This window comes from Terrapene carolina, unplaced genomic scaffold (assembly GCF_002925995.2).
Source record: "Terrapene carolina triunguis isolate 2854851 unplaced genomic scaffold, T_m_triunguis-2.0 Scaffold174, whole genome shotgun sequence".
NCBI classification, from domain to species: domain Eukaryota; kingdom Metazoa; phylum Chordata; order Testudines; family Emydidae; genus Terrapene; species Terrapene triunguis.
In genome coordinates this window covers 2,816,274-2,843,527 of record NW_020664525.1, presented here as the reverse complement: position 1 = coordinate 2,843,527, position 27,254 = coordinate 2,816,274, and the positions used below count along the sequence as shown (strand labels likewise).

The 27,254-nt window shown below is 47.5% G+C and overlaps 1 protein-coding gene across 1 annotated transcript; it reads left to right on the top strand.

The window, feature by feature from the left end:
* Positions 1 to 2,863: 2,863 nt before the first annotated feature.
* On the top strand, positions 2,864 to 26,978 carry LOC113406979 (ras-related protein Rab-17-like). Its single transcript, XM_026653984.1, has 6 exons — positions 2,864 to 3,234; positions 13,484 to 13,646; positions 17,145 to 17,296; positions 18,535 to 18,660; positions 23,680 to 23,773; positions 26,681 to 26,978. The coding sequence occupies exons 1-6, from the start codon at positions 3,223 to 3,225 to the stop codon at positions 26,800 to 26,802; spliced, it is 669 nt and encodes a 222-aa protein (XP_026509769.1). The 5' UTR covers positions 2,864 to 3,222; the 3' UTR covers positions 26,803 to 26,978.
* Positions 26,979 to 27,254: the final 276 nt, after the last annotated feature.

Here is a 27,254-nt window from a genome sequence, read left to right as displayed (position 1 = left end):
CTGTGGCTTGAAGGGGCTGTGAGGAAGGGAAGAAACTCCCTAGTCCTTTGCCAGTGGGCCCATGGGAGAAAAAATTCCTTCCTGACCCTACAGAGGCAATCAGCTAGACCTGCAGCATCTGTCAGGCTAGGTTCCCACTCCTCGTTTGTGTGGGTCCGATGGCTGCTGGAACAGAGCCTAAAGAGACTCCATATGGCTCCCGCTCAGAGTTAAATCCTGGGAGCTGGAGAATGCTGGCCAATCAGTCCCCCAGTCGGCCAATGGGTACCAGAGACTCCCAGGGGGAGGCTCTACCTATTATGACTTGGTGAGTGTCTCCCTCCTTTGCCACAGGGACTTCTAGAAGGGTGGAATAATGTTGCTGCTGCATGGTGTCAAGGCTGCTAAGCTGTTACAGCCACTCAGTGCTCCTCTCCTGGGTGCTCCGGTGTGATCAGCACTAGCAGAGAGCACAGCCTGCTAATTAAACAGACCTTGATGTTACTCCTAGAGAAAGACCACTGGCATGGTTCAGTGACAAAGGCACTCGACCAGGTTTATTGCCCTCAAGGCACAATCCTAATGACTTGCACAAGTCCATTAACAGGAGTGCCTCTTGGCAAGGAGCAGCTCAGTTAGCAGCGGGAATCTCTGCTGTCCCCTCCGCCACACAAAGGGTTAGGGTGGGATACCCCAACATTTATAGACCGAGACAAACAACCGGGCTAAACAACTTTCATACCATCTGTTTGTTACCTCCCCTTGTTCCTGATATCTCAGACAAAACACGTCCTTTCATTGTTCTCTCAAATCACCTTATCTTGTACTATATCGTCTATATATCTGTACTAGCCTTCTGGAATGTACTTACGTAAATAGCTAGTGCCTAGTACTTCTTAGGAATGCCTGTGTTTTAACAACACTGGCAGCAACTTTGCCAAGTTCACGTACCAGACAGTGAACTTGTGAGTATCCGCTTTAATACATGGCCTAACTTTGATTCACAGCCTCTGGTTCAGGCTTCAGGTCCTGCACCAGGCCCAGCGCTCCAGGCTCCCACTCTCTTGCTACTAAAGGACTGTCCTCCTTTCACTGCTGGCCCCATCAAGTTCCCCCTCCTGTTGATGCAGGTGCGGGGGAGGGGAGAAAGAGAGGGGATGTGGCATCTTTAAGTCCTGAAACTGATGGTCAGAACTGAAAGCCCGAGTGCTCTGAAAATGCCACAGTGCACCCACCATGTAGTTTCCACTTGGAAGTGTAGTGCTTTCATTGCCTCCAGTGGTACCTCTTCTATGCAGAGGGGTCAGAGTCAGCTCTCAGGGCCCATCTACACACAGATTCACACCAAAACAATAAGAATTCGAGCCAGTTCAGTTATTTTGGTACCAAACTGTGTGTAGACACACTCGTTTCAGAAAAGAAAAGAAAAAAAAAAAAAAGAGCTAAATCGCTTTAGCTAAGTTGGTAAAAATTTGACATTAGTCACTTTGATTCAGAAATAAGAGTGGCCAGGGAATGATTTGTGCCAAAATAACCCACTCAGTTATAGGAAACAGATTTAGTTATATTGGTGCAAGTTGGTATACAGACCAGCTCTGAATGACATTGGTGTAATTCCTCAGCACCCACAATGGCATTACTCTGCATTTCTTTGGCGATAACAGAGATCCAACGAATCAGGCCCCCAAAATCACAAGATTGACTTCAAAATGTCGAGATTTTAATTGGTTTTTCTCCAGCTTTTAGGGCTCATGTTTTCAAATTTTTCTCCATAACCACAAAGGCTAGAAACTTGCTTAAAAACAAAACCAATCAGATGATCACGTTATTACACGAGTCCGAGAGGTGAGGCTTGAAGGCAAAGACACCGAACGTCGTCATGAGACTTGGGCTAAAATTGCAAGCGTTGTCCACACTGACAGATGCTTGTTTACACCAGCTGCAATCCTTGCTGTCTCTTCTCATTCTCGATGCAGGATATGCCATTACATTAATGGGCAGTGGTTTCCTCACTATTGCCGTATTAGGCTCCCTGAGAGAGACAAGAGCCTTCTTTCTCTATGAACAAGCAGGCTCCAGTTGCCTGGAGTAACTAGTCATTCCTTTAATTAAAAAGAAAGCAAGAAAATCCAAGTCTTAGAGTCTGTCTCCACCTCCGTTCCACCCTCTCTGGTTCTTTGCAAAGAGAGTGGATTTGCTATTCACAACCACGTAGCAAGCAGAAAATACATCCCTGCAAATTGGAATTGCTCTGCATATCGGCCAGAACATCTCCTGGCACAAGGGCACGAACAGAGCATCGATGCACAGATGAGAAGTAACACCTAACCTCACCCATTCCTGGCCCTCCCAGGGGCAGAGGTGCTGGAACAATTTGTATAGCGGAGGTGCTGAGAGCCATTGAACCAAATTGTAAGCCCTGTATATGATGGAAACCACTTCAAGCCAGGGGGTGCTGCTGCACCCCCCACGTCCCTAGTTCCAGCACCTATGCCCAGGGTGGCGAGAATACAGGTGATCTTGGGCTCTGTAGTGGACCTAAGGGGCCTGTTCCATCATTTCTGAAGCTGAGAATGGAACACTTCCCCCTCCCCCCCCTTGCACTGAGCACAGCTCAGCAGGTCCAAGGATCAGGCCTGGAGATTTTTAGGAATATTAACAACTTCCTGAATTCCCAGGGCCCTCAAACTAGTGAGTCATTCTTTTGTATAAGCAGGATGTTACATGATCGCGAATCACAATGGAAACAAGAAATCAAGGGGCGGACACAACACTTGCAGGACCTAGCAGAAAGTCAGAAAGGAATAGGATTATGAAACTGTAGAAAGGAAGGGAACCCAGGCCAGCAGAATCACTCTCCTCAGCATTTCACAGGCATGCGCAGGGCTCCGCCCTTCGGAGCAGAGGCCAGCTCCACTCAAATCACAACTCACCTTGATTACAGGTTTTTATGGCTCTGCATTCTTAAAGGCAAATCAACTAGCTGCTGAATCAGTGGACCTTAAACTTTACCAAGCACTGTTGTGTTTGTGTGTTGATCTTTAGGAGCAACCAGCGTGCTGGTGAAAGTACCTGGCTCTCAGTGGGGAGTTTCAAGAGGTGTGCTTTTTACTTTCTAGTTTGCCTGGATTTAACTTGTTTGAGCACCTGCCCAGCCCTGCTGCTACTGCTGCTTCCCAGCCAGCATTGTTTCAAACTTTCAATGGATTGAAGACCACCCCCCACCCACCTAGAAGAAAAGCAATGTTTAAAAAGGTGAGCTCTTCCTCTATCAATACCTTGCAAGAGCAGAAGGTGGGGGGACGGGGAAACCAAACCTGCAGCAGGCTGAGAAGGTGATGTACTTGCACACATTTAATTTTTAAAGCACCTTTGGGTATGTTAGCAATGTGGGCACTGCAGGTCAAGGTGTGTGTAATGGGCCGTCACTGCACTTGACTGAGATGGCAGTGCATCTTTGGTTAATTTCAGGGGAAAGCTCTTTTGGATTATTCATTGCCTAGCGTGAGTTGAGTGCTGAGCACTGCACCGAGGAGACCCAGGCCCTGTCTCAAGGACCCTAGGGTTGAAAGAGGCAAAGAACTTCATTGAGCCCCAAAGCGCTGCTTGACCAGGAGCTGGGTTTACCGTGGAGAAAGGCAGCGTTCTTCTTTCAGCTTCTTTCAGAGGGAAGAGTTTGGGTGTCGGGGGGGGGGGGGGGGGGGAGGGGGAGGCTTGCCACTCCCAGCAGGGCTTCAAAGAATGACGGGGAAGGTTTATCAGAATGCAGGGATCCATCACAGATGAGACTCAGACCTCAGGAGTCCCAAGATAATCCCGCAATAAAGTGAGACTATTTCTATAACTCATTTGGGTTAAGTATCAGAGGGGTAGCCGGGTTAGTCTGGATCTGTAAAAAGCGACAAAGAGTCCTGTGGCACCTTATAGACTAATAGAAGTATTGGAGCATAAGCTTTCGTGGGTGAATACGCGTGCATCTGACGAAGTGGGTATTCACCCACGAAAGCTTATGCTCCGATACGTCTGTTAGTCTATAAGGTGCCACAGGACTCTTGGTCATTTGGGTTAGACATTTTCTTTCAAGAATAAGGGCCCAGTCCTACTTCCAGTGGCTTTGGTGAGAATGGTTCAGGCCCTACATTGGTACAATACCATCCAGGAATGTCTTTAAGCCTTGAAATGTCCCCTTCCCATTTAGACCCTCAGATCCCAAGCTGACCTTTAGGTAAAAGTAAGCGTTAGCAATGACCATTTGCGTATACTCAGCATCAGCTTCAGCACTTCCTAGGAGACGTCTGTCCCTGTAGTTTAAGGAGGAAGATTTCCAAAGGCACCAATGGCAGATAGGTGCCTGACTCCCAGTGAAAGTCCAGGAGAGTTAGGCACCTCCCTGCCAGCAGTTCATTTTAAACTCTCGCTGAACCCTAAAGATGACCTAAACCACCTCAGCTAAAATGTTCAAAAATAGGCACCCAAAATTAGTCTCCCACGCCTGTACTGAGGCATCTAAATGCAGGGGCCTGGATTTCTACAGCGCGGCGCAACCATGGGAGCAGCTGGGTGCTCCGCGCTTTCAAAAGTCAGGCAGGTGCCTAAAGACAGATGTTAGGAGTTTAACTTTAGGCTCCTATTTTCAAAGGCTTGGCCATAGGTACAAAGGGGCTTTTAAATGAAACGGCATCTTAAAGAAACCGTGCAGAGACCGTGTCATCACAAGAGCCCATTTTGACTGGTGCTCTTTAAAGACAAAAGAGCCAACTCTCCGAGTAGATAAAAATCAAATTCTCTTTTATCATTACCACCTCAGCGGTAAAAACCTTCCCCTCCCCGCAACCCCCTCACATCACTACTGTGAAGTGGTTGAAACCACCACTCACCACATTGCATTCCAGGATAGCCGACCACTCCATTTCTCACAGGCTTTCAGCAAAAGCCGTAAAACACTTGTTCAGACTGTTCAAGCTGCCGCATCCCTGCTCGGAGGCTTGAATACAGTCTGTTCCTTCAGCAATTGAATGATCAGATCAATGGTGATTGAATTTAAGACAGGCAAACACCCTGCACCCAGAAAGAGTAGTGTGGGGTTGGTCCAGCCCAAGTTACTGGGTTCTGTACAGTGGTAAGTGGGTGAGGTTTAATGGCCTGTGATAGGATCTAAGAGTCTCTTCTAGCCTTAAGCCTGCAAACCTATGAATTAATCCTCTTAACTTCAGTGTGCAGGCAGGCGGATTTCTCTAACAGGAATCAAATGACAGCAGCCTCAGGGCTAAGGGTTTAGCTGAGTCAAAGCTGCAGCTGAGCCTGTCTGTGGGAGTCTGTTGACAGGCGAGTGTCAGAAAAAACTCCAAGTCACTATTGTTAACACAAAGGATTGTGCAGTGGACGATGGGGTCACCTTTTCTCCCTAGTCTCTGAGCCTGCTCAGCTTGGCTTCAGTCCGGCCATGGTCTCGGCTTGCTTTCTTATGGGATCCGTCCACGCGTCTCATCTCAGCAATCACCGGGCAGCCCCTTTTCTTCTGTTTGGGGGGCTTGCTGGTTCAGGGACAGTTCCCCCAACACTGCCACTCTTCCCTACCCTTCTCCCTAAATTAGTGAGCTAACCAGTTGCAGAGACTTTCTGTAAAGCCTGAGGCAGCTCTGTAGTTTCTCCTGGCATCTAACCCCTCTTTCCTTTTAGGCGTTTGTCTCTATTAGAAAACTTGCTGCATTAGTGCAGCTGGTATAGTGAAAATCATTCTGCATGGGGCTTGAGCATTGGCCTGCTAAACCCAGGGTTGTGAGTTCAATCCTTGAGGGGGCCACTTAGAGATCTGTGGCAAAAATCAGTACTTGGTCCTGCTAATGAAGGCAGGGGGCTGGACTCGATGACCTTTCAAGGTCCCTTCCAGTTCTATGAGATAGGTATATCTCCATATTTAAATGAGTTCAAGTGCATCTAAATTTGGTATTTCCTGTGAGGTAACCAGATTGATTTTAGTCAGACCGGTGCAAGCTTTCTAATGTGGACATGGCCTCAGTGTAGCTTAAGTAATGAGAGGTAGCAGGGGTAGCTTTGTTGTTTAGTGTTTTCCTCTCACAGATGCCTTGTCACACTGGAACCAGAGCGTTGTCAGAGTGTCCCTGCTCGGCTGTCAGGTGGGCTGGTGTTTGGTTCTCCTGGCTCTTTAGAAGTGCTCCTGTCAGAGCGCGGGGGAAAGGAGGGGGGAGGGAGAGGGGGAGGGGAATACTTCTGCAATTCAGGTAAAACAAAGGATGAGAAATACATACAGAAAACCAGGAGGCAGGAGCCGTCTCTCATGCCTTGGAACGTGAACAGTAGTATTTACATCCCCCATCTCTCTCTTAGAAGGGGGCCTTTAAAATATTCAGCACGTTACCTGGTGCTAGTAAGCTTAACCCCTACTGTAATTTCCATAAGAAAATGGCCAGACTTTTTTGGGGGGTGCATTATTCCCTGATCTTTAGTCAACTCTTAATTGGCCTAGTGGACAGAACCCAGTGCTGGGACTCAGGACAGCTGGGCCAGCTTGGCTGCTGGGTTCTATTCTGCTGGGCGAACCTGGGCAAATCACTGCCCCCCTGTGCCTCAGTTTCCCCATCTGTAAAGTGGGGATAATGATACTCCTTTGTAAAGTGCTTGGAGATCTACTGATGAGAGCTCTATGTAAGAGCCAGGTGTTATTAATTCTGCTCCACCCGAGCTTAAACCCCAGTCATTTAGCACAGAAAGAAACAGAATAGCAGGGTGGTGAGAACAAGGGAAGATAATACGAGCCTGGTTCCGGCTAGACAAAGCTGTGTGCACAGCCCATAGGTTTAATAAGCTCTTCCGTGACAGTAAGCAAGGAGCCACCTGCCTAGCCTGCGTCCACAATCGCGCTAGGTTCAGTCTGTCCCCTGCCTCACGCTGACCCCTAATGGGGAAGTGAGGGCCCAGAGACCATGTCCACATTGGATCCTCCTCCTGGGGATGGGAACAGTGAGGGAATTCAGGAAGTGCAAGGTGCTAGCACTAGCAAAGGACCCAGCTCTGCCCAAATTGGGTGACCAAGAGTGGAAGAGGCAGAGTGCATGGGGCACCAGATTCATCCCTTCGGTGCTTGTTCCACACAGAGACCAGGCCACCGGACTCTGGGTAAATTCATGACTGTCTGTGTTTCCGTCCCCCCACCCCCCTTACCTCCTGGCTACATACCCCCTGCTGGCCACCTCGAATAGTGGCTCTAACTTAAGTGATCTCATCTACCACTCCAAGAGATGGTGTGCGTCTCTATAGAAGGACAGCCCTATAAACTCCTCCTGGGAGGCACTTGCATCCTCCCCACTCCATATGGTACCCAAGCCTGAGTGTGTAATATTAATAAGCAGGGTTGGAGGGGAGGGAAGGTAAATTTTCAGTGAAAATTTTCAAGAGAAAAACCCCCAGAATTTTCTCAGAAATACGATTTTTCATTGAATCAGGAAAAAAAAAAATCCTCTCTCCCCGTTGCCTCCATTCCCTTTTTCTTTTCTACAGAGAGGGAGAGGGAATGGAAAGGGGAAAAGAAAGGAAGGAAAAAGCCTGGAAGTCAGAAGTTTTCCCATTTAATATAAATCCACTTTTCCTTTGTTTTGGCAAAACATTTCAAACAATATAAACATTTCCCGCAGATGTACTGTATTGTTTGAAAAACCACTTTCCTTCCGGAAAGATTTTCCTTCCAGCTCTATTGACAAGTTAGTCCTGCCTCGGAGGTTTAGTGTAATATCTCACTAACAAAGGTTTTGCATTTATTATTTTATAATAAATAGGACAATGAGAAAAATAGCAATGGAGCCAGATTAAAAACCAGACCCACTTAAGCCGTTTCCGAGGCAGATACTTTTAATACAGACTCTTGACTTGGTGCTTTAGCTGCAGTGGCACATTTTGCCTAACTGGAAGAAGAGATTTTGGGGTCAAAAATGGGCCCATAAGAATAGCCATCCACCTAGCCCAGTATCCTGTCTCTGACAGTGGCCACCGCCAGATGCATCAGATGGAATGAACAGAACAGGGCGATTTCGGGTGATCCGGCCTCGTCATCCAGTCCCACAGCTTCTGGCAGTCAGAGGGTTAGGGACACCCAGAGCATGGGGCTGCATCCCTGACCACTTTGGAGGATACCCATTGATGGACCTATCCTCCATGAACTTATCTAATTCATAAACCAATTATGCTTTTGGCCTTCACAACATTCAATGGCAACAAGTTCCACAGGTTGACGGTTTGCTGTGAGAGAGTTATGCAAGGCACATTACTGCATAGTGAAACCATCTATGCTGCTAGATGTGTCGCTGCTTGAGGTAGGTGTGAGTGTGAGTGGTTTTGATGTCAGTTATACATGTTGGGGCAAGATCCCCAGCTGCCAAAAATAATTGTAGCTCCACTGAGATAACTAGGACTATGTCAGTTTACACCAGCTGAGGATCGAACGCTGGTGTTCTTAATCAGGTAGGCTGGGAGAAATGGCTTTGATTCCAAGGCATTTAGACAAAAACCCAGGTGCTGACACAAGTATAACAAACACAGTTATAATCACGGGCCCTGATCCTGCGAAGACTTAAGAATGTGGTTATATGAGAGAAGCGGTGTGTGTTCTTGCATGATTGTGCACTTGGACTATGCAGGCAGGAGTGATTCTGCATGAAGATAATTTCACATGCAATTACATTTCCCCCTCCCTCCCCAATTGGATTTTATGTATTTTTAAACACACCCTAGGGAACGCTCAATGCTTTGAAAACAAACCACTAATTAAGTGTTAATCATCAAAAATATATTCAAGCATTTCCTCAGTTATTTTGGCTTGCATGCTGTACTCCCCCCAGTACCTGATTTTGGTTTATCTATCTTCAGGGCTTCTGGTTTTCAGGGTTAATTTTAGAAATTTGAGGTCTATGTACATGTCCTCAAAGCAGGGTTTTTCCAAGGCGTTCTTTGATACTGTCATGGGAAGATTTTTTCAGGTACTTCCCAAAATTCTTGTCCGAATAGGATCTACAATAGAACCTCAGAGTTACAAAACACCAGAGTTATGAACTGACCAGTCAATCACACACCTCCTTTGCAACCGGAAGTATGCAATCAGGCAGCAGCAGAGAAAAGAAAAAAGCAAATACAGTACAATACTGTGTTAAACGTAAACTACTAAAAAAATAAAGAGAAAGCAGCATTTTTCTTCTGCATAATAAAGTTTCAAAGCTGTATTAAATCAATGTTCAGTTGTAAACTTTTGAAAGAACAAACATAACGTTTTGTTCAGACTTACAAACGCCTCCGGAATGGAGGTTATTTGTAACTATGAGGTTCTACTGTACTTTCATTTTTATCATGTGTATAAAAGATGACGTGCATGTTAGGTTAACCTTTGTATCCTTGTTATTAAACTCCTGGGTTAGCATTTAGTGTGTTTGTTCCCTAGTGTGCTTTAATGAAGTACTGTTTCAAACAGCACTATGTTAAAGCCCACTAGGGAACTTTTAGTGTGCACCAGAAGGGTCTACACAGATCAATTAAGGCACGCTTTAGAAATCATACCCCCAGAGCCTGCATTACTGCTCCGTGTAGATAAATCCTTAGATACAGTCCAGAAACAGGGCCATTTTGCCTACATAAACAAACCACACTGGGAAAGAGGTGAAGTCAACAGAAATGGAGTGTTTTTGTGGTGTTTGTTGGATAAACACCGATTTCATTGGTGTTTGTTGGTTAAAACCTAAAATCAGAAAACTTGACTTGTAGGGGATGGTGCCTTTTTACCCAGCTGAAGAGCCTTGCACACTAGAGGTGCTAGGGGAATAAATACATAATTTTTCTGGAGTTACCAAAATACTTAGAGAATTGAAAGCCATGTCCCTCCTTGTAGTCTCACTCATCTCATTAAAACACGGCTGCGTGGCTCTTGGTCAAGCTTTCCAAAGGGGCAGGGTGAAAACACAAGAGACCCACATGCATCTTACGCAAACCTTTAGGACAATACCAAGCATAGGAAGCGTCAAGCCAGAGGGAATTGGAGAGAGTTCTCAGTGAGGGATGATGTGCTTTGAAAGGACACGTGTGCCTTTTCAGCCTACTAAAGCAATTACTACACACAAAGTATTTGGTGACAAGGGTTAGAACTAGGAGAACACCAGGGATAGCAAGACCATTTGCTTTGCAAAAAGCAGGAGACCTTCTTGTCCTTTCCCTCCCGCCTTGGGGGAGCCCAGCTTCCTTTCCTTGTGTCCCTACCCCTGGCTGAGGAAGTGAAGACTTGCCAGACAGGGGGAATAAGAGCTCCTTATACCTAGATGGAAAGTTTCTGAGGTTCCTAGCCAGAAGGTGGAGCAGCAGTGTCCCAGCCTGGAATCTCCTACTGTCTCTCCTCCCCATGGAAATGGGAAAGAAAACCCCACCCATGGCTTTGGTATCCACAGCTGCTGCACCATCAAGAGTCCTATGATTCCTGAGGGCCTAAGAAATCCCCCTAAGCCTGAGTCTAGGGCCTAAGGTTTAGCAGATCTGGGCTGGCTCCAGGTGAACAACCAGGGGAGCTCAAGATGACCTTGGACAGAGGGGGAATGGAAGAGAAAGCTAACGGAGTAGACTGTGTGGTCCAGTGGATCAGGCGTTGGCCTGGGAGTCAGGAGACCTAGGTTCTATTGCTGGCTAGCTCTGAGCTGCTGCGTGACACAGAACCAGTCACTTCCCCTCCGTTGCCCCAGCTGGGTGATGATAACGCCTTTGTAAAGGGATTTGAGTTCTGTGGAGTGAGTGCCGTGTAAGAGCTAAGCGTGGCTTTGTGGAAGGTGCTCAGATACCATGGTGATGGGCACCCTTACAAAAACCTAAACGGATGGGGGAGAGGAGGCAGCTTAGATGGAGGAAGGGAGCAATAAATAAATCAGAGGGATAAACACGGAAAGAGCGAGGAAGTGACCCCAGGCGGGTAAAGGAGAAAGAAGAGTGTAGCCAATTAAGGGAAAAGGATGAAAACAGAAACTGCTTTATGGAAAGTCTGGTGCCAAGGAGACACGAGGAGGTGGGTCTTTAGAGATGTGATAGGGGTAAAATAATTTAGATGGTGAGAAACTCATGGTTTAGTCCATAAACTGGATTAGATTTGGAAGAAACCTCCCCTATGGGAAAGTTAGGTCATGGTCACCCCCTTTGGAGCAACTAGCAGTGACTACTGTTGGAGACAGGCTGCTATTCTAGACGGACCAGTGGTCCCATGCTGTGTGGTTATGTTCCTGTGGAGATATGCACTGGTGTCCTGTATCAGGTATAGGGGAGGGGATAATGGAGTCTGGTTCTACATGGCATTTTACGTTGTTAATGCAGTGCTGCCCTCTGAGGTGGTTGTGTTTTACATTCATGGCTGATTGAAAGGGGAGCAAATTCACTGGATTTGATGCATGTTTATGGATTTCTTAAGTCAACTCACCACTGGCAAGTTCTATTCAACAGCTGCAATTCACAACATTTTTGCATAAAGTTTCTATTCAGTGTTGTCTTGCAATTTCCTGCATTATAGGAGAATTCATCGGGCATTTCAGAAACGCTCAGAGGAAGACGCTAACAGCTTTCCAGTGTCCGGTCTCTTTTTATGTCAAAGACTCTCCCGTCTGGTGTAGTCTGAATAATGATTGAGGGAGAGAGAAGGGGGAACCCCAGGAAATGCCCCTACAAAGTGAGGTGTCATGTTGGAGAGTTGCACGTGGTCAGAAGATTCTAGCTGGCGAGACTTCTGGGGATGGTGTTTTGTTTCTTACATTTGCTCAGGACGGAGGTGTCGCTGTGAAGTTTTGCTTCTTTTTACTTCCTGGTGCAGAGTTTGGCTGGCTTGAGATCACTTTCAGATTCACTTTTCCTCATTTCTCTTCTCTGCGTCCAGTCTCCATCCCCACTGGATGACGCAAGGAAAACCGCCTCACCGCCTGACAGATGTCTGTCAGCCCAGCACTTCATTTGGTGAACGCCTTTTCTTTTGATCTGCTTTAATCACTCTCTGTCTAGGAAGATTAAATCTTTCATTTTGGGAGCCACACAGGCTGCTTCTAAATGCATCTAAAACTTGATAATGGCTTATACAACCCGGGGCTTTGTCACTGAGCCCCACAGTTACCCATGGGGAGGAGGTGTAAATGGGCGGAAGATCAGGGCACACAATTGTGATGTTTGTGTGGGCAGGTTGTCAGCTACAGGTGGAACCTAGCTCTGTGTCTAGGATCAGCTATCTTCAAAGTGAGCTCCTCCCTGTAACAATTACTCAGCTGTGATAAAGAGTCTTTTATCCAAGTATCTCAAATCACTCTACAAAGGCAGATATATATGAAGGAGCAAAGATACAGAGATTTGACAATCAGAGTTTACAAAAGGAGCCATTTAAAAAAAAAATCAGTCTCTGACAGGCGTTTGTTTTCATGGGTTGCTTGTCTTTAGGGGTTCATAGATCTGCCTCTGTCATTACTACAGCTGGAGTTGGGGGCCTGTGAAACCATGGACATAGGTCCCCTTATTTTTTTAAACTATCGCTAAGGCTGAATATAGCCTTGAAAATGTGGCCCATCTTCATAACACCAAGCACTAGAAACCGACTTCAAGACAAGCTAGTTGCTAGGGTTAAAAGTTCAGCCACTGATGGTTTCCCCCCCCCCAGCCTCCCACCATAGCCAGCCTCACCTGGCCTTTGAGACTCCTGAGAACCACAAGTATAGGGCCAGTGAGGTTTTTTGGTGAGGAAAAAGTCCGACTGATTCATGGCTGTGCATCTGGACTGCCACTTATGAGCCTAGCGATGGAAGCTTTGGGGCCACCGGTATCAAGTTTGTTCCAAGAGCCCAAGCCAGTGTATTGACGGAAGAGATGTCTCAGGAGGTCAGGTATTGGGGGAAACAGGTTGGAGCGCTATGAATAGTATTTGGGATAGGGACTATGGAGTTCACAGTGCTGCTACCAGAGGCCACCTGACATTGTGACTGTGGCCACAGCAGCTCAGGTGGTTGATGATTCTATGGATTAGACTTGGTCTACACCTAAGTTAGGTCAGCACGTTGCCTTGTGGTTGGCCACACTCCGGCGTGACATTGCCATGCCAACCTAACCCGCACGGTGGATGCGGCTATGTTGACAGAAGAATGCTTCCATCGCTGAAGCGCCTGTCATTCGGGGAAGCGGTGTCCTACACTAAAGGAAAACCCCCTTTCTGTTGCTGTTGGCTGTGTCTATACCACTGCGTTACACTGGCCTATACAGTGACGGAGCTATGCCGGTACAGCCCCCCGTACTGTACATGTACCCATAGGGTTAGACTCCCATTACGATTCTTTTAAGCATGTTGAGCTTGATCGATTGGAAGAGGGGTGCAGGAAGGATTAAACTGGAGCCACGTCTCCCGCTATGCTGAGTGGGAAATCGAGGCCCGGGGCCTAACTCTTTAGAGTGTACGCAGCTAATCATCCGAGGGCCTTTTGAACAGGGTTTTTTCTCTTCTTTGCAGATTATGGCCCCGAGAAGAACGCAGCAGGTGGGGGCGGGGCCTTCCACGGAGCAATCCTACATCTACAAGGTGGTTCTGCTGGGGAGCACGGCCGTGGGAAAGTCAAGCATAGCCTTCCGCTATGTGAAAAATGACTTCCGGGAATTCATGCCCACTATGGGATGTAAGTGAGTGGCAGCAATGAACTAATCCTTTGGTGCAACATAAAGGGCCTGATCTGCGTCTCCCTTATAGCAGGAGTATCTCTGCTGAAGTCAGTGGAGCTACGCCTGCGAGAAGTTTGGTTTTGCTTAAGCTGTCAGGCCCAGCAGAGAAGCAGCAGGACGGCACTCAGGAGGCAGGGGCTTAGGGGCTCCAGTTGGAGCTCCCTGGCGGCTAATGGAGTGTGTGGTTAGTTTGGTTTCTCAGCTTGACAACTGCGAGATACGGAAAAGTCTGGTTAAGGTCGCGCAAGCTGTGCAGGCTAATGTGCCCATTTTAAAAGCTGGGCCTTTTCTGATGCTGCTCTTTATAGCTGGATCTTTAGGCACTTACCTAAGAAGCACTTCTGAAAAAAGTCAGGCCTGAGCATCTACTACTCCACTGACACCAGTGGCCAGGGGCCTTTTGAGTTCAGTGTCAGGGAGGATTAGGCCACATGCAGGACACATTTCTCCACTGGGGTAGATTGGAGACACAGACCAAGAAATCATGAACAGGGAAACAGCAAAACAGCTGTATTCATTGTGGAGTTAGAGTGACATCTAGTGGTTCATTGTAGGTAATGTAGCATTTAAATAGGTCATGTCAGCCGAGAGTTTTGGTCTACACCTGAGTAACCCAAGAGAGAGTTTACCATTTACGATTAAATGTTATAGATTTTCCCATCTGCGTTCTCTCCATGCTCTCCCCCCAGCCCCGGCTCTCCCAACTGCCCCCACAAAAATACTACCAATCGCACTGCGTTATCTATGGATTTGTGCCAGTCCCATTCACAGCATTGACTGCGAAATTGCACCAAGTTCTTACTCTCGCTGCAGAAACTGACACACGCGCACCCTGGAATCCTGGGAACTGCGCTTCAGAGTCCGATCTAATGGGGTTTGGTTGGAACCATCTCTTGTATAATTCCTGGGTGTCAGAAAAACCAGACGTAACACTCTGTTCTGCCCTGTTTGTGACAGAGGACAGAGGACAACAAGGCCTCCAACAGATGACATTTAAAAGGCTATCTTCCCAGACTCCCAGCAGCTCTGCCCATTATATCGCTCCAGTCAGTCTAGTCAAAGCACCCCACCTAGCCTCTCCAATGTTATCAGCATACCTGCCTTTGACATCATTTTCCTGGTGTTTAAACAGAAGCCCACTCACACTAGAACTAGGTGCAATTTCAGCTGAAGTTTTTTTCTGAAAAAGCTGCAGATCCAGTGACACCACCACATTTTAGGAGTTCATGGTAACAGTGTTAATGTAGCCATGTTGGTCCCAGAATATTGAAGAGACAAGGTAGGTGTTTTATTGGACCAATTTCTGTTGGTGGAGAGGACTAGGGTGACCAGATGTCCCGATTTTATAGGGACAGTCCCCATATTTGGGTGCCTGTTACCCTCCACTTGCTGTCTGGTCACCCTAGAGGAGACAAGCTTTTGAGCTTTACAGAGCTCACCAAGGTCTGGGTAGGAAGCGGAGTATTTAGCTGTAACACTCTGGTTCCTTCCTCAGACCTGAAGAAGAGCTCTGTGTAGCATGGAAGTGTGTCCCTTCTCCCAACAGAGGTTGGTCCAAGATAAGATCTTATCTCACCCGCCTTGTGACTTCATGGTAGTTTCACTAAATTGTTTGTTTAAAAACAAACAAACAAACAAACAAACAAACAAACAAAAACAACCTGAAAAAAAAGTATCACAATGTTTCATTTCATTTGGCTTGAAATGACTTTCAAAAATTCCTTTAGTCTTATTTTTTTAAAATTATTTAGAATGGTCAAAGTTGAAATAAATGTTTCATTTGACCCAGAATAAAATTTCTCTCGACATAGAGTCAAAATCTTTGAAACATTTCATGTGGTGTTGGACTTGGAATGAATTTTTTTTTTTGACTTTTCAAAATTGCCACCAACAAAACCAAACCACCATTATTCACCCAGTTCTGCTACACGCTCCCATCATCAGATGCAAAAAGATTAATCTCAGTAGGCAACATTGATGGAAAACACGGCTTTAGTTTTTATTGGAGATGTCAACACAAGGTCAGTTAAGTCTCTTTAGGAAGTTTTGCAAGCTCACAGACCCTGGTATGAGGTAGAGAGGCCATTGATGTTCATGGGACTGATCCCCATCTGTTCTATGTTGACTTCAATGGAGGTAAGGCCAGTTTACATAAGCAAGGATCTGGCTCTGTGTCTTTACGTCAGAAATAGGCAGAAAGACACGTTTCTTCCTGTTTTAAAGAAGGATCCTGACCTTTGCCAGGAGAGTGGGGATGGAGGGCCCAAGGGGTCTCCCACACTTCCACACAAACCAGGCAGTCACAGTGCCTATACCAAGGAGTGGGGTATCATTCGCCTACATTACTTGGCACTCAGAGAAGGCTTCTGTCCCTCCCAGGGCTCTCCGGAGAGCTTTGGCTCTGTACTGCCCCCTCTACCTCAAGCCCATGTATTTGTTAGACAATCTGGCCCTTAACAGATGCCTATCTACTCTGCACATCCGCACATTTGACCTGCTATAGCATTTTCAGACCAAGGATCTTCAAACATTTTGCAGACATTTGCTGGCTTTCACAGCACTCCAGGGAGGTGGATTTTAATTAGACCCATTTTCCATCTGGGCAAGCTGAGACAGAAAGGTTAAGGGCTAGACTGGGTCTTGGCCCACACATTTGCCTGGGGGAGCATGGGAGAGCAAAGGCTTCTCCCCCCACCTTTACAGCTCTGGGCCAGATGTGCACCTGTCACTTCCCTAGAGCAGGTAGAGGGCGAGCACGCATGGCCTTGGTGCCACCCACGCCCACTGGCCAGCATAGCCCTGCCAGTTTGGGGGTGGGGCAAGTTTGCCGGCATGGGCTAAGAGCAAGAAAAAGCATTTGTAGCTCAGAAGCATCTGAACACCTCCCCGGGGCTACTCCTGGGACAGCGCTGCTTATGTATAATCAGGGCTGTGCTTAAGGGCCCAATTGAGCTTTAAGTGACTTGCCCAAGGTCATACAAATCAGTGTCGGGGAGATTGCAATATTTCTGTTCCAGCAGCACTCAACAGGGGCCAGGCACCGTACAGCTGAATTGGAACTCAAGACTCCTAATTCCTACCCTGCCATCACATTTCCTCCAACTAGACAGCTGCAAAACCAAAGCTTGCTAATGCCACTAATATTGATGGATTGAGCAAAAACCATTGTTCTCATTTCTCTTCCCCCTCCCCCATCTCCCAACTATACCATGCTGAAGTGCATTGGTGTAGTACAGTGCTGTTATTGGGTAATACCAGTTCACCAGCATGTTTGTTACATTGCTTTTGGCGGGGAAGGGGGTGTTTTAATTCTCTCTCTCATCCCCCCACCCAACCCTTTCCAACTGAAACTTGACACCCATCTTTCACACAGGTTACCGAGATAAAGGTTACCATCTAAGTAAGGTGCATGCTATGGCTTTCTCAATGAGCTGTCCCATCTCTGTTGCTTCCAGGTTCTTTCTTCACCCAGCTGGTATGTTTAGAGACTGCCACGATTAAGCTTCAAATTTGGGACACTGCAGGACAAGAGAAGTACCATAGCGTTTGCCATCTTTATTACAAGGAGGCTAACGCTGCCCTTCTTGTATATGACATTGCCAGAAAGGTAAGCTCAGCGATGGCTTGTTCTTCCGCCTCTCTCCTCCAGAAGGGTTTGCCTTTAACTTTCTAAAATAGCAAGACTGAATCTTGACAATGCAGCCACGCTGCTGGTATGCTGCAATAGTTCTAGTGTAGGGTAGCTTCCTAATACGTCTCCAAACATTTCAACCAAGCCTACTTTTTCCTGCACACGTATCACGTAAGGGCTACACGTCATGGGCAGGTGTATCCTTCGTCTTCTGGTAAAGATGGTTGAAGACATGCAAGGAACTGGTACAGACATTTCACTTACAGTGGACAATAAATGCTCACGCTTTCCCCCTAAAAACCAAGATTTCTCTATCTACCCCTATCTCCCAGCCCAATCCACCCCAACAGCCAAGTAGGTAATGGGGGAGCATCACTAAGTGCTCTTTGTTCCCCTACCCTCATGTAACCCACACACCTTCTGGGAGTGGTGTTCTGTCCCATCTAGTGGCACCAAGACCACTTCGAGAGAGAAAATGAGTCTGCTCTACAGCCTTAGCTAAGAGCCAGTTGGCTTTTAGCTCATGCGGTAGAGGCTCATGCACTAAGCTCCAGAGGCCCCAGGTTCAATCCCACCTGCCAACAACTGGGGTCTGTTGGTATTTCACTATATCATCCTTAAAGTCTAGGGAGCTGGGAGTGAGTGTAAGATTAAACGCATCTGTTAGTTGGCTTACACTAATGTCCATTTCTGATGGACTGTTCCAGGGGGACATGTTGCATGATCTCCCACTATGTTATGCATGTCTTTTCCCTTTCACTGGTAACACGCAACACACAGGAACCGCAACACTGAGGGCCATATGCCTGTATTACTGCCATGGTAGTTACAGAAGGAGGAGACCATAGGCTGCTGAAGAGTAACATCTCACAGTAACAGAACTTTACGGAAGAGGTAGACCAAGCTTTTAAGAATCCTTGCCCCATCACGAAAGAGCCCAATCGCCTCATCCCATCACCTGTAAGCTGGGTCTATGACCGACTGGAGTTCCATGGTGGTTGGGTCAGGACTGATGGAGGAGAAGTCATCCTCCTTGGCTTTGGGGAAGGAAGTACATTTAGAGCTGGTTCCTCCTAGCATCACTACCTGTGACAAGCACATAACCCATTTGTTTCTACAATTTTTAGCCCTCACTTGCCAATCTCCTTTGGGCCACGTGACAGCTCCTGAGTATCTGTCGGTTTATTGTCTGTGTGTGTCTCTCACCTTTCCAGGGAACTTTTGCGAGAGCAAAGCTATGGTTGAGGGAATTAGAGAAGGAATTTCTTCCTGATGAGCTCGTGATTGTTTTAGTCGGCAATAAGACAGATCTTGCTGCTCAGCGGGAAGTCACCTTTGAGGTAAGTGGCGTCACTGCAGTAAGATCTCAGCACTTGGCAGATTATCTCTTTCAAAAACACCATGGCAGCGTGTGCACCGAATGCAGCACTTCAGGCTTTCACACTGAACAGTTCATAAGTAAATGTTTAGACGAACGCGATTCTCCTAGCAGCGAGCAATATAGCAAGGCCCTACTGGGTGTCAGGGATGTTAGAGGTCATAAATCCCATTTTGCCCTCTGTTTCAGCTGCTAACTTTCTTGGATCTTAGAGACTTTCCTGAGCTATGGTGGGTTTGTTCAGAGGGTTCAGAGTGTGCATAGGTAGGTTTCAGTGTCAGAGAGGATGTTCCCAGATGTTGCTTCAAAATTTGCCATTGATGAGTTGATGCAGAGAAAGATACATAGATGCTTTGAATTACATAAAAAAATTCAGCAGCCTCACTAGAAGCTGATGCTGCATCACTGACCACCAAGTTCAATGACTGAGAACTGCATGGGACAAAAAAAGCTCGAGGGTTTAACTCTCAGATCCGTGTCTGCACTCTTCTGTTCTTTCCTCTTATGTTGGCACCATTATCATAGCCCTGACCTCTCATGTCAGCTATCGCAATTCCTGTATCTTCCAGCTTTTTAAGAAGCACATTTATCATACCAGCTCCTGTAGTATCATCAATGTCAATAAATTCTAGAAAATGCTCTCTGACAGTCACCATTGCAGGGACATTTTCACTAGGTTCTGCTGTTGTTACAAAACGCACCATTAAAGTCATTTGTTCCGTATACCTGATGTTAGGTGGGCAGTCCAGAATAACAGTAATATCTTGCTGACTTCAGATCTGCCACAATCTTCTGTTTGACTTTTGTTGCCAGTAACTGTGTGATCTCATTTTGAATTGTTTTTCCAAGGTAGTGGTGTGTGTACATTTCTTGGGTGGTGACTCTTCTTAGATGCTCCTGGAGTACTGCATCAAACTCAGTCATCAGCTGCACAATTTTAAGGAAGTTTTCATTGTTTGGCATATTCAGCTGATCTGAAGTGCCACGCAGTGCTTGGTTTTGGGTAGCAAGCATTCTCACAATGGCAATGAGCATTTTCAGAACATTTTGCCAGTAAAGAGATTCTGATGCAATCTTCTCTTGATGCTGATCATCTATGATGGTCTTTAACCTTAGTCCCATCTCAAGCTCTTTCCACCTATGGAATGCTCTCTGGTGATTTGCTGCCTTCTCATGGCATGCCAGATTTCTAGCCAGATTTTTCCAGTCCTTTGTTCCTGTAGAACCCAATGTGTCTGGAACATTAGACTGGAAGAGTTTGCAACAAAAACAGTATGCAGCATTCTGGGTTTTTGAGTACATAAGCCATGGCCTCTCCACTTTGTCACCATTGGGGACTTCATGCCAGTAATGTGTTGGATGGAAACTTCTATTTTCATTGTCTTTGGGGAACATGAATTTTTCACTTGCTGTGGCCTATGCACTACAAGGAAGTCCCTCAGGCTACTGCTCAAGTGGGTCCACAGTCCTGGATCATCTAGACTTAAGGAACTAAACTTAGCAGCAGCTGTTTCGTGCGCCTCCACCACGCTCTTCTCTGATCTACACTTTTCTTCAGGAATGTGCATGGTTACATCCATTTGAGATGGAGATATGGATGCTGCAGTAGCTGCCAGGTCACCTGCACTCTGACTAACTGGAAGATCAGGCATCTCCTCACCACTCACATCCTCACTGGGGCCGGAAGGCTCACCGTGAACATTTGTGTCTATGTATCTCAGGAGAGCTCCTTCCTGCTTAGATAGAAAAGCTTCCTTTGCTTTCTTTCTTTTTCTGAATGCTGCCCCAGAGGGGCGTTTTCCTCTTTCACTCATGACTGCTGTTCTGTGCCAGCTATAGTGGCTCTCAACACTCAATTGAAGGGGACAAATAAGCAGGCTGGTAGCAGGGCCTGAGTGAGGGAAGATATCAGCATCTTAAGGGCCTAACTACTTCAGTTGACTGCCTGTTCTCCTCAAGTGGGTTCAGGAAAGCAACAGGAAGCTCCCTGAGAAGCTGGTGTTAATCAGTCCAGGCTCCTGGGGATGCTAGAGAGGTACATAAGAGGCTCCTCCTCCTCTCTCTCCCTCCCTGCAGCTCCTGTTGCTTTCTGTTATTCCCTCTCACCTTTTCTCCTGCCTGCCTGTTATGTCTCTTGTGCGCTCCTTCCTCCAGCACAGCACTCCACCATCTCTGTGCATCTAGAGCAGGGAGAATACATATGCACCAGCAGCAGACACACTTTTCTACACTCTGGGTCCTAGTGGCGCCCCGCCCCAGTCTGGCACCTGAGGCGGCCGCCTCAGTTTGCCTCATGGTAAGGCCAGCCTTGGGAATATCTGTGACTTCAGCTACAGAGTTGTTACAAACATTTCACAGTGACGGTGAAATGTGGTGTTAGATTTCAAAGGACATATTACACATCACCTTTTAAATAAGTATCACTCACCGCACCGATGAGTACGTCATGCCTGACAAGAGTTACGAACCACTAGTGGGCCTTTGTGTCAAACATGGGTAGGTCTTCAGTGCAGTTAACCCCCCACCCATCCACACAAAAACCCACCCACTTTGCAGTGAGGGTGCAGAATAAACCATTCCAGTGCTGATAGGCCTCCAGTGCGCCCAGAAGGAGAGTGGAGTTCTCCCACAATCCCCTGGGAAAGAATCAGAGTGGTTCATCGTACTGCAGGAGACAGAACCACGGGCTATAGAATATCAGGGTTGGAAGGGACCTCAGGAGGTCATCTAGTCCAACCCCCTGCTCAAAGCAGGACCAATCCCCAGACAGATTTTTGCCCCAGATCCCTAAATGGCCCCCTCAAGGATTGAACTCACAAACCTGGGCATAGCAGGCCAATACGCAAACCACTAAGCTATCCCTCCCCCATATGCCTCCAGAAGCCAGAGCAACACACACGGGAGCACGCAGCACCAGTGGGGACACAATAATTTGGGGAAGGAGTTGCCATGTGGCTGCTCACAGCCAGGCTAGGCCAACTTGGGTGCCAGTCACCTGACTTAGCTGCTGTGAAGACATACCAAGTGTGAAACATAGCTATAACCGCAGGCTGTGTGTCAGCTGGACACTTGCTCAATAGCACGTGCCCTTGCCTAGTGTCATTTGATCATGCAATCGAAGGCTGTTGTGATGCCTCTCCTCCAGGGCTCTGATCAAGATGGTGGGGATTAGGGCTGGCTGGAAAACAAGACTTCCATTGTGTGAGAATTAGAGGCACCAGGCAGAGCAGGGGTTCATACCTGGGCCTCCCACACCCCAAGTGATTGCTCTACACCAGGGGTCAGCAACGTTTGGCACGCGGCTCGCCAGGGTAAGCACCCTGGCGGGCCGGGCCAGTTTATTTACCTGCTGACGCGGCAGGTTCGGCCGATCGCGGGCCAATGGGGGCGGCGAGAAGCGGCGCGGGATGTGCTGGCTGCTGCTTCCCGCCACCCCCATTGGCCCGGGACGGCGAACCGCGGCCAGTGGGGACCGCGATCGGCCTAACCTGCCGGATCAGCAGGTAAATAAACTGGCCCGGCCCGCCATGGTGCTTACCCTGGCGAGCCGCGTGCCAAACGTTGCCGACCCCTGATCTACACACAGGGCTGTTGGCTAGTCTGGGCTGGGGTTTGGGGGGAGCAGGAGGGGTGAGTTCTCACCAGAACGCCAGCCTGGACTTGAAGAACCTTCTTGAGGAAAGTTTAAGCCAAACACACACGTTTCCACAAAACACATTTCTGTTTTGCCACACCGGCATTTTCCAATAGCAATACGTTGACAAAGAATCCCTGAGCAGCTCTAGCAGAGATAGGAGTAGGGTGAGAAGGGGGCAGGAAGGCTGAGAGCAGTAGCCTTATCTGCCAACTTCCCGGCTTGTGGGCTTTAAATCTTAGCCCAGGACAGCCTGTTACTACATGTATGGTTGCAGTTATGCTCCTGCTTTGACCCTGAAGTATTAATGTGTTGACTCCTTTCTCCTCACCCCGCCCCCCCACTTTGGACAAGATCTCACTCTGAATATGTCCAGTACAAACCAAGCCATCTGCAAGGCTAGTGCATCAAAACCCGGTGAGCCAGTGAGTTTTAACACGGTCCAGTCAGAGAGCTGCCGCAATGCCTTGAGCTGTGCAATACAGAAAACAAGTGTGGCCTAAACAGTTCGGCTGCAACCGCGTGAATGAAACAGAAGGAGCGTGAGCTGGGGAAATGGGAAGCTTTAGGCTTTGCAGCAGAATCTGCTGGAATGCAACGGTGGCTCTGTCACCGGACACCCCCCCTTCAGAAAGGTGGGGAACTAAAGTCAGTGTAAATTAAGAGCTTGTTTGCACGAGCGGGGTGCAAGGTCTAGGGTGCACTTGTGTGTTGTGCACCAACTGGCCCATAAGGATCTGCTGGCACGCACGGAGAGTTCCCTAGTGTGTGTCACTGCAGCACGCACAAGCCACCCCCCTGCAGTGCAGACTAATGCACCATGCAGATGAGTTCTAAGCCTTAAGGCTCCCTGGTACATCATGAGTCTGACAGTGCAAGTGCTGGAGCTAACGACGGGGTACGAGGCCCTAAGGCAGTTTGCAGCATCCAGCTTAGGGATTTGTTCCAGAGCCACCCTTGTGAATAGCTGGAAATTGCTGCATGCTCCTCTTCCTACTTCCCAGCCACTAGTCAGACAGGGCAAGTTGTGGTACTCCTGCTACACTGGTGTTTGTGTCCGTTCCGAGCTCGCTTCTCCAGGTTGGCACCGTGCAGCCCTGTCCACACTGGGCAGGGCTCAGTCACGCCTGCAATGACTAATCATACAGGGAGGAGCTGTGTCTCCCTGTCAGGCCTAAGGACAAGATCCAATACCTTGTAAATGGAGCCCTTATTTCCACCACCTGCCAGGATGGTTACAGAGGGACATTTACCAAGCTGGATGTGATTACAGTGCAGAACACACTTAAGTCTACTTTGAAATAACCCTGTTTTTGTCGTGTTCCCCTCCCCCGCCCCCCCAACTAGGAGGCGGAGGAGTTTGCAAAGAGCAAAAGCTTAATCTACATGGAAACATCGGCAAAATCCAACCACCAAGTGACCGAGGTGTTTATGGCCATAGGTAAGTTCCAAGTGAGAAGCCGCTGTACAGGTAACAGCACTAGAGAGATGCTGAGGTCTGTGCCAGCTCTTGGCCTTGTGAGCTATAGCACAGCACTGCTTGTCTCCTCCCAGTTGCTCAGGGGCAATTAGGGTTGAGTTACTTGACCTGAAGAGGTCCAGGAACTGGAAAGTCTTTACTGCGAATGCAGCAGTGCATTGCCTCTAGGCATAGACAAGAGGGGACTGGGTACACTCTGGCCTGTCAAGCCTGACAGCTGCCAAGAGCGAGCAAGACAGATCCAGAGCAGTGGCTTCCCCATTCCAAACACAGACAGGCTGCCCCGCACCCCCAACTTCTGAGACAAGCAAACTTCTGGAGTGGTTCTGCCTTTGCCGCCGGGGTGAGGGTGGAACCTGCTGAGCGCTGAAGGGGAGGAGGTTCCCCCGCCCTTTGGAACACCAGTCACTGGCCCTAGCAATGGGAAAGTGGGAATTTCTCCCCACTCCCCAGGTTCCTCACTGTCACTCCAAGAGGATCTCTTCTCTCCGAGACCCATTCCCCTTGGCCCCAGTTATGATCCCCAAACAAAACAAGCCATGTTTCTTTCATCCCTCAGGCCAGAGATCAGAGGCCTCACCCAGGCTGGAAAACAAGATCCCTGGATCCTTCTTCCTTAGGGTGTAGAATAAAGCCCTCGAACCAGCTAGGACAGTGGCTTTCAACCTTTCCAGAGTACTGTACCCCTTTCAGGAGCCTGATTTGTCTTGCGTACCCCAAGTTCCACCTCACTTAAAAACGACTTGCTTACAAAATCAGACAAACATACAGACGTGTCGCAGCTCACTATTACTGAAAAATTGCTGACTTTCTCATTTTTACCATAATCAATCAGAATATCAATATTGTACTTACATTTCAGTGTCTAGTTTATGGAGTAGTATAAACAAGTCATTGTCTGTATGAAATTTTAGTTTGTACTGACTTTGCGACTGCTTTTTAATGTAGCCTGTTGTAAACCTAGGCAAATCTCTAGATGAGTTGATGTACCCCCGGAAGACCTCTGCGCACCCTTGGTTGAGAACCGCTGGGCTAGGAAACAGAGCCAGAGGCTCAGCTAGACTGAGTCAGCCTCGCTCGATTGGACTGGCCCAGAGAGTCTTTGAGGTTTCTTCTTTCTTCAGAGGACAGACACATCCAGCCCCCTCCCAAGAACCAGTTATGCCCAGAGATAATCCTAAGTTGTCAGTCCTCCCTTCACATGAATGCTGACTACTGCCAAGCCACCAACGACGCTGGTTTCATGGGAGGCTAACCAGAGCCAGCCGATTGTAGACTCTTCTGGCGAGCCGTTTCTTCCCCGCATGCAGGCCTGGACCCCTGGGGCTCTGTCGCACCCATCCTACTTAGCCTCCTGGGCCTCTGATGCGTAGCTTACCCCACAGATGTTAGCCAGCTGACCCTGTATTACCATGTGGGGATTCAAACGTGGGGTATGCCGCCAGCTTGACCCTGCACTAGTGCCCATATGGCAAACCGCGTTACCTTGGCAGTCAGTGAGATGGCACTAGAGTCTGCTCGTGTTTGTTCCTATTAATGAGACTATTTGGAGAAAGCTCTAGAATAATTAGGATACAACTGCAGCAACAGATTCCACCTACAACATATCATGAACCAATAAGCATTTACTACCCAATAGATATTCTTGCTCCTTAAGCATGCTAGCAGTTTGATAGTGGCAATTCATGAGACACCTATCATAGAATATCAGGGTTGGAAGGGACCTCAGGAGGTCATCTAGTCCAACCTCCTGCTCAAAGCAGGACCAATCCCCAACTAAATCAAGCCTGACCTTAAAAACCTCTAAGGAAGGAGATTCCACCACCTCCCTTGGTAACCCGTTCCAGTGCTTCACCACTCTCCTAGTGAAAAAGTTTTTCCTAATATCCTACCTAGCACCCATCTTATGCCAATTTCAAGTTGGGGTCTCCTACTTCTAGTTCCTTTTAAAAAGAATTTCATTAAAGCTTACAGAGATGTGATTTGCACATCATCACCATTCTATTTTGTAATGGAATTTCCTACAGACAACTTGGTGCAATACAACATTTGCTGTACTGCGATGTTTTTAAGGGGATGTCCATGATGCAGGTGCAGTGGAATCTGTAGATGTTCTAGGACGGGGAATGAAGAGGTGTATGGGAGAGTCCTGAGGGAGGGACCATTTTCCAAAAAGAATGAAGGAGCATGAGGAAAATTGTGAATGGAAGTTGGTTAAATAGTAAGTGCAGGAGTCCTAGGCCAAGAAACATCTGGGTCTCAAGGTAAAAAAATATGAAGTGAATAAAGTTAAAATGTAAACTTAACTTAAATCCATCAACATTATAAATAAGAACATAAGGACGGCATACTGGGTCAGACCAAAGGTCCATCTAGCCCAGTATCCTGTCTTCTGACAGTGGCCACTGCCAGGTATCCCAGAGGGAATGAACAGAACAGGTAATCATCAAGTGACCCATCCCCTGTTGCTCATATTTACATATTTTAAATCTTAATAAATATAAAGGGACAGATCCCCAGGCCTAGCCAAATAGCACATGAGGGAAGGAGAAAGTGGCTCTAAGGCTCCTTTTCTGCTCCCTGTTGCTTGTTGTGGGTCAGTCCTTGGCATAAATTGAAACAGCCCTGGGGCTGCTCTAAGTTTCACCACCAGGAACCATTCTGCTGGTTGGGGATTGGGGTGTTCTGGCCACACCCCAGCCCACTGCTGATGGGAGGGGGACACAGCAGGGGAACCCCTAGCTGCTCCATTAGCGGCTGGAAAGTTGCCCTAACAAGGTCAGAGCAGGGTCTGAGTATGTAGCACAAAATGTTACAATAGCTCAGCAGAGAAGGGCCGAGATTTTCTTATTCTGAGTTTCTTCACAGCTCACGAGTTATTGAAACAGGAACAACAGAAGGAACCAGCCCTTCGGCCTCAGCCCTGGAAGAAGTCACGCGTGGATCTGCGAGAGCCAAGCAATCAGACTAAGAAGTGTTGCATGAACTAAAGGAAGTGGCAGACTGACCTAGTGTTACCATCGAGTGCGTTTTCATTTTGGGAGAGGGAAGGAATGCTGGCCCTATGTATTGTGTGAAGTGCTGTTTTTGCCAAGGCAGCATGCTTCTAAGGGGCAGCTTGTGTGTCAGACTGTGATTATTGCTTTTTTTAAATTATTATTATTATTGTCAGTGTTCGATTGAAGAATTGTCTGAGAGGAGATCTTGCCGAGTGCAAGGGACCTGAAAAGCACTGCAAGCCTCCTCTCGCTTGTGTTTGTTCAGTGTTATCATTATACAAGAATATAGTGTAAAGTATCTTCACAAATAAAAACAGCAAAAAGGAGGAGTAGTCTCTCTCTTCCCCCCCTTCACCATTGCAAATTCTATAAAACTTTTACAGAGGCTGTTAACATTAAGGTCACCCAGTCATTAAATGCAAGACATGGAATAGCCAGAATAT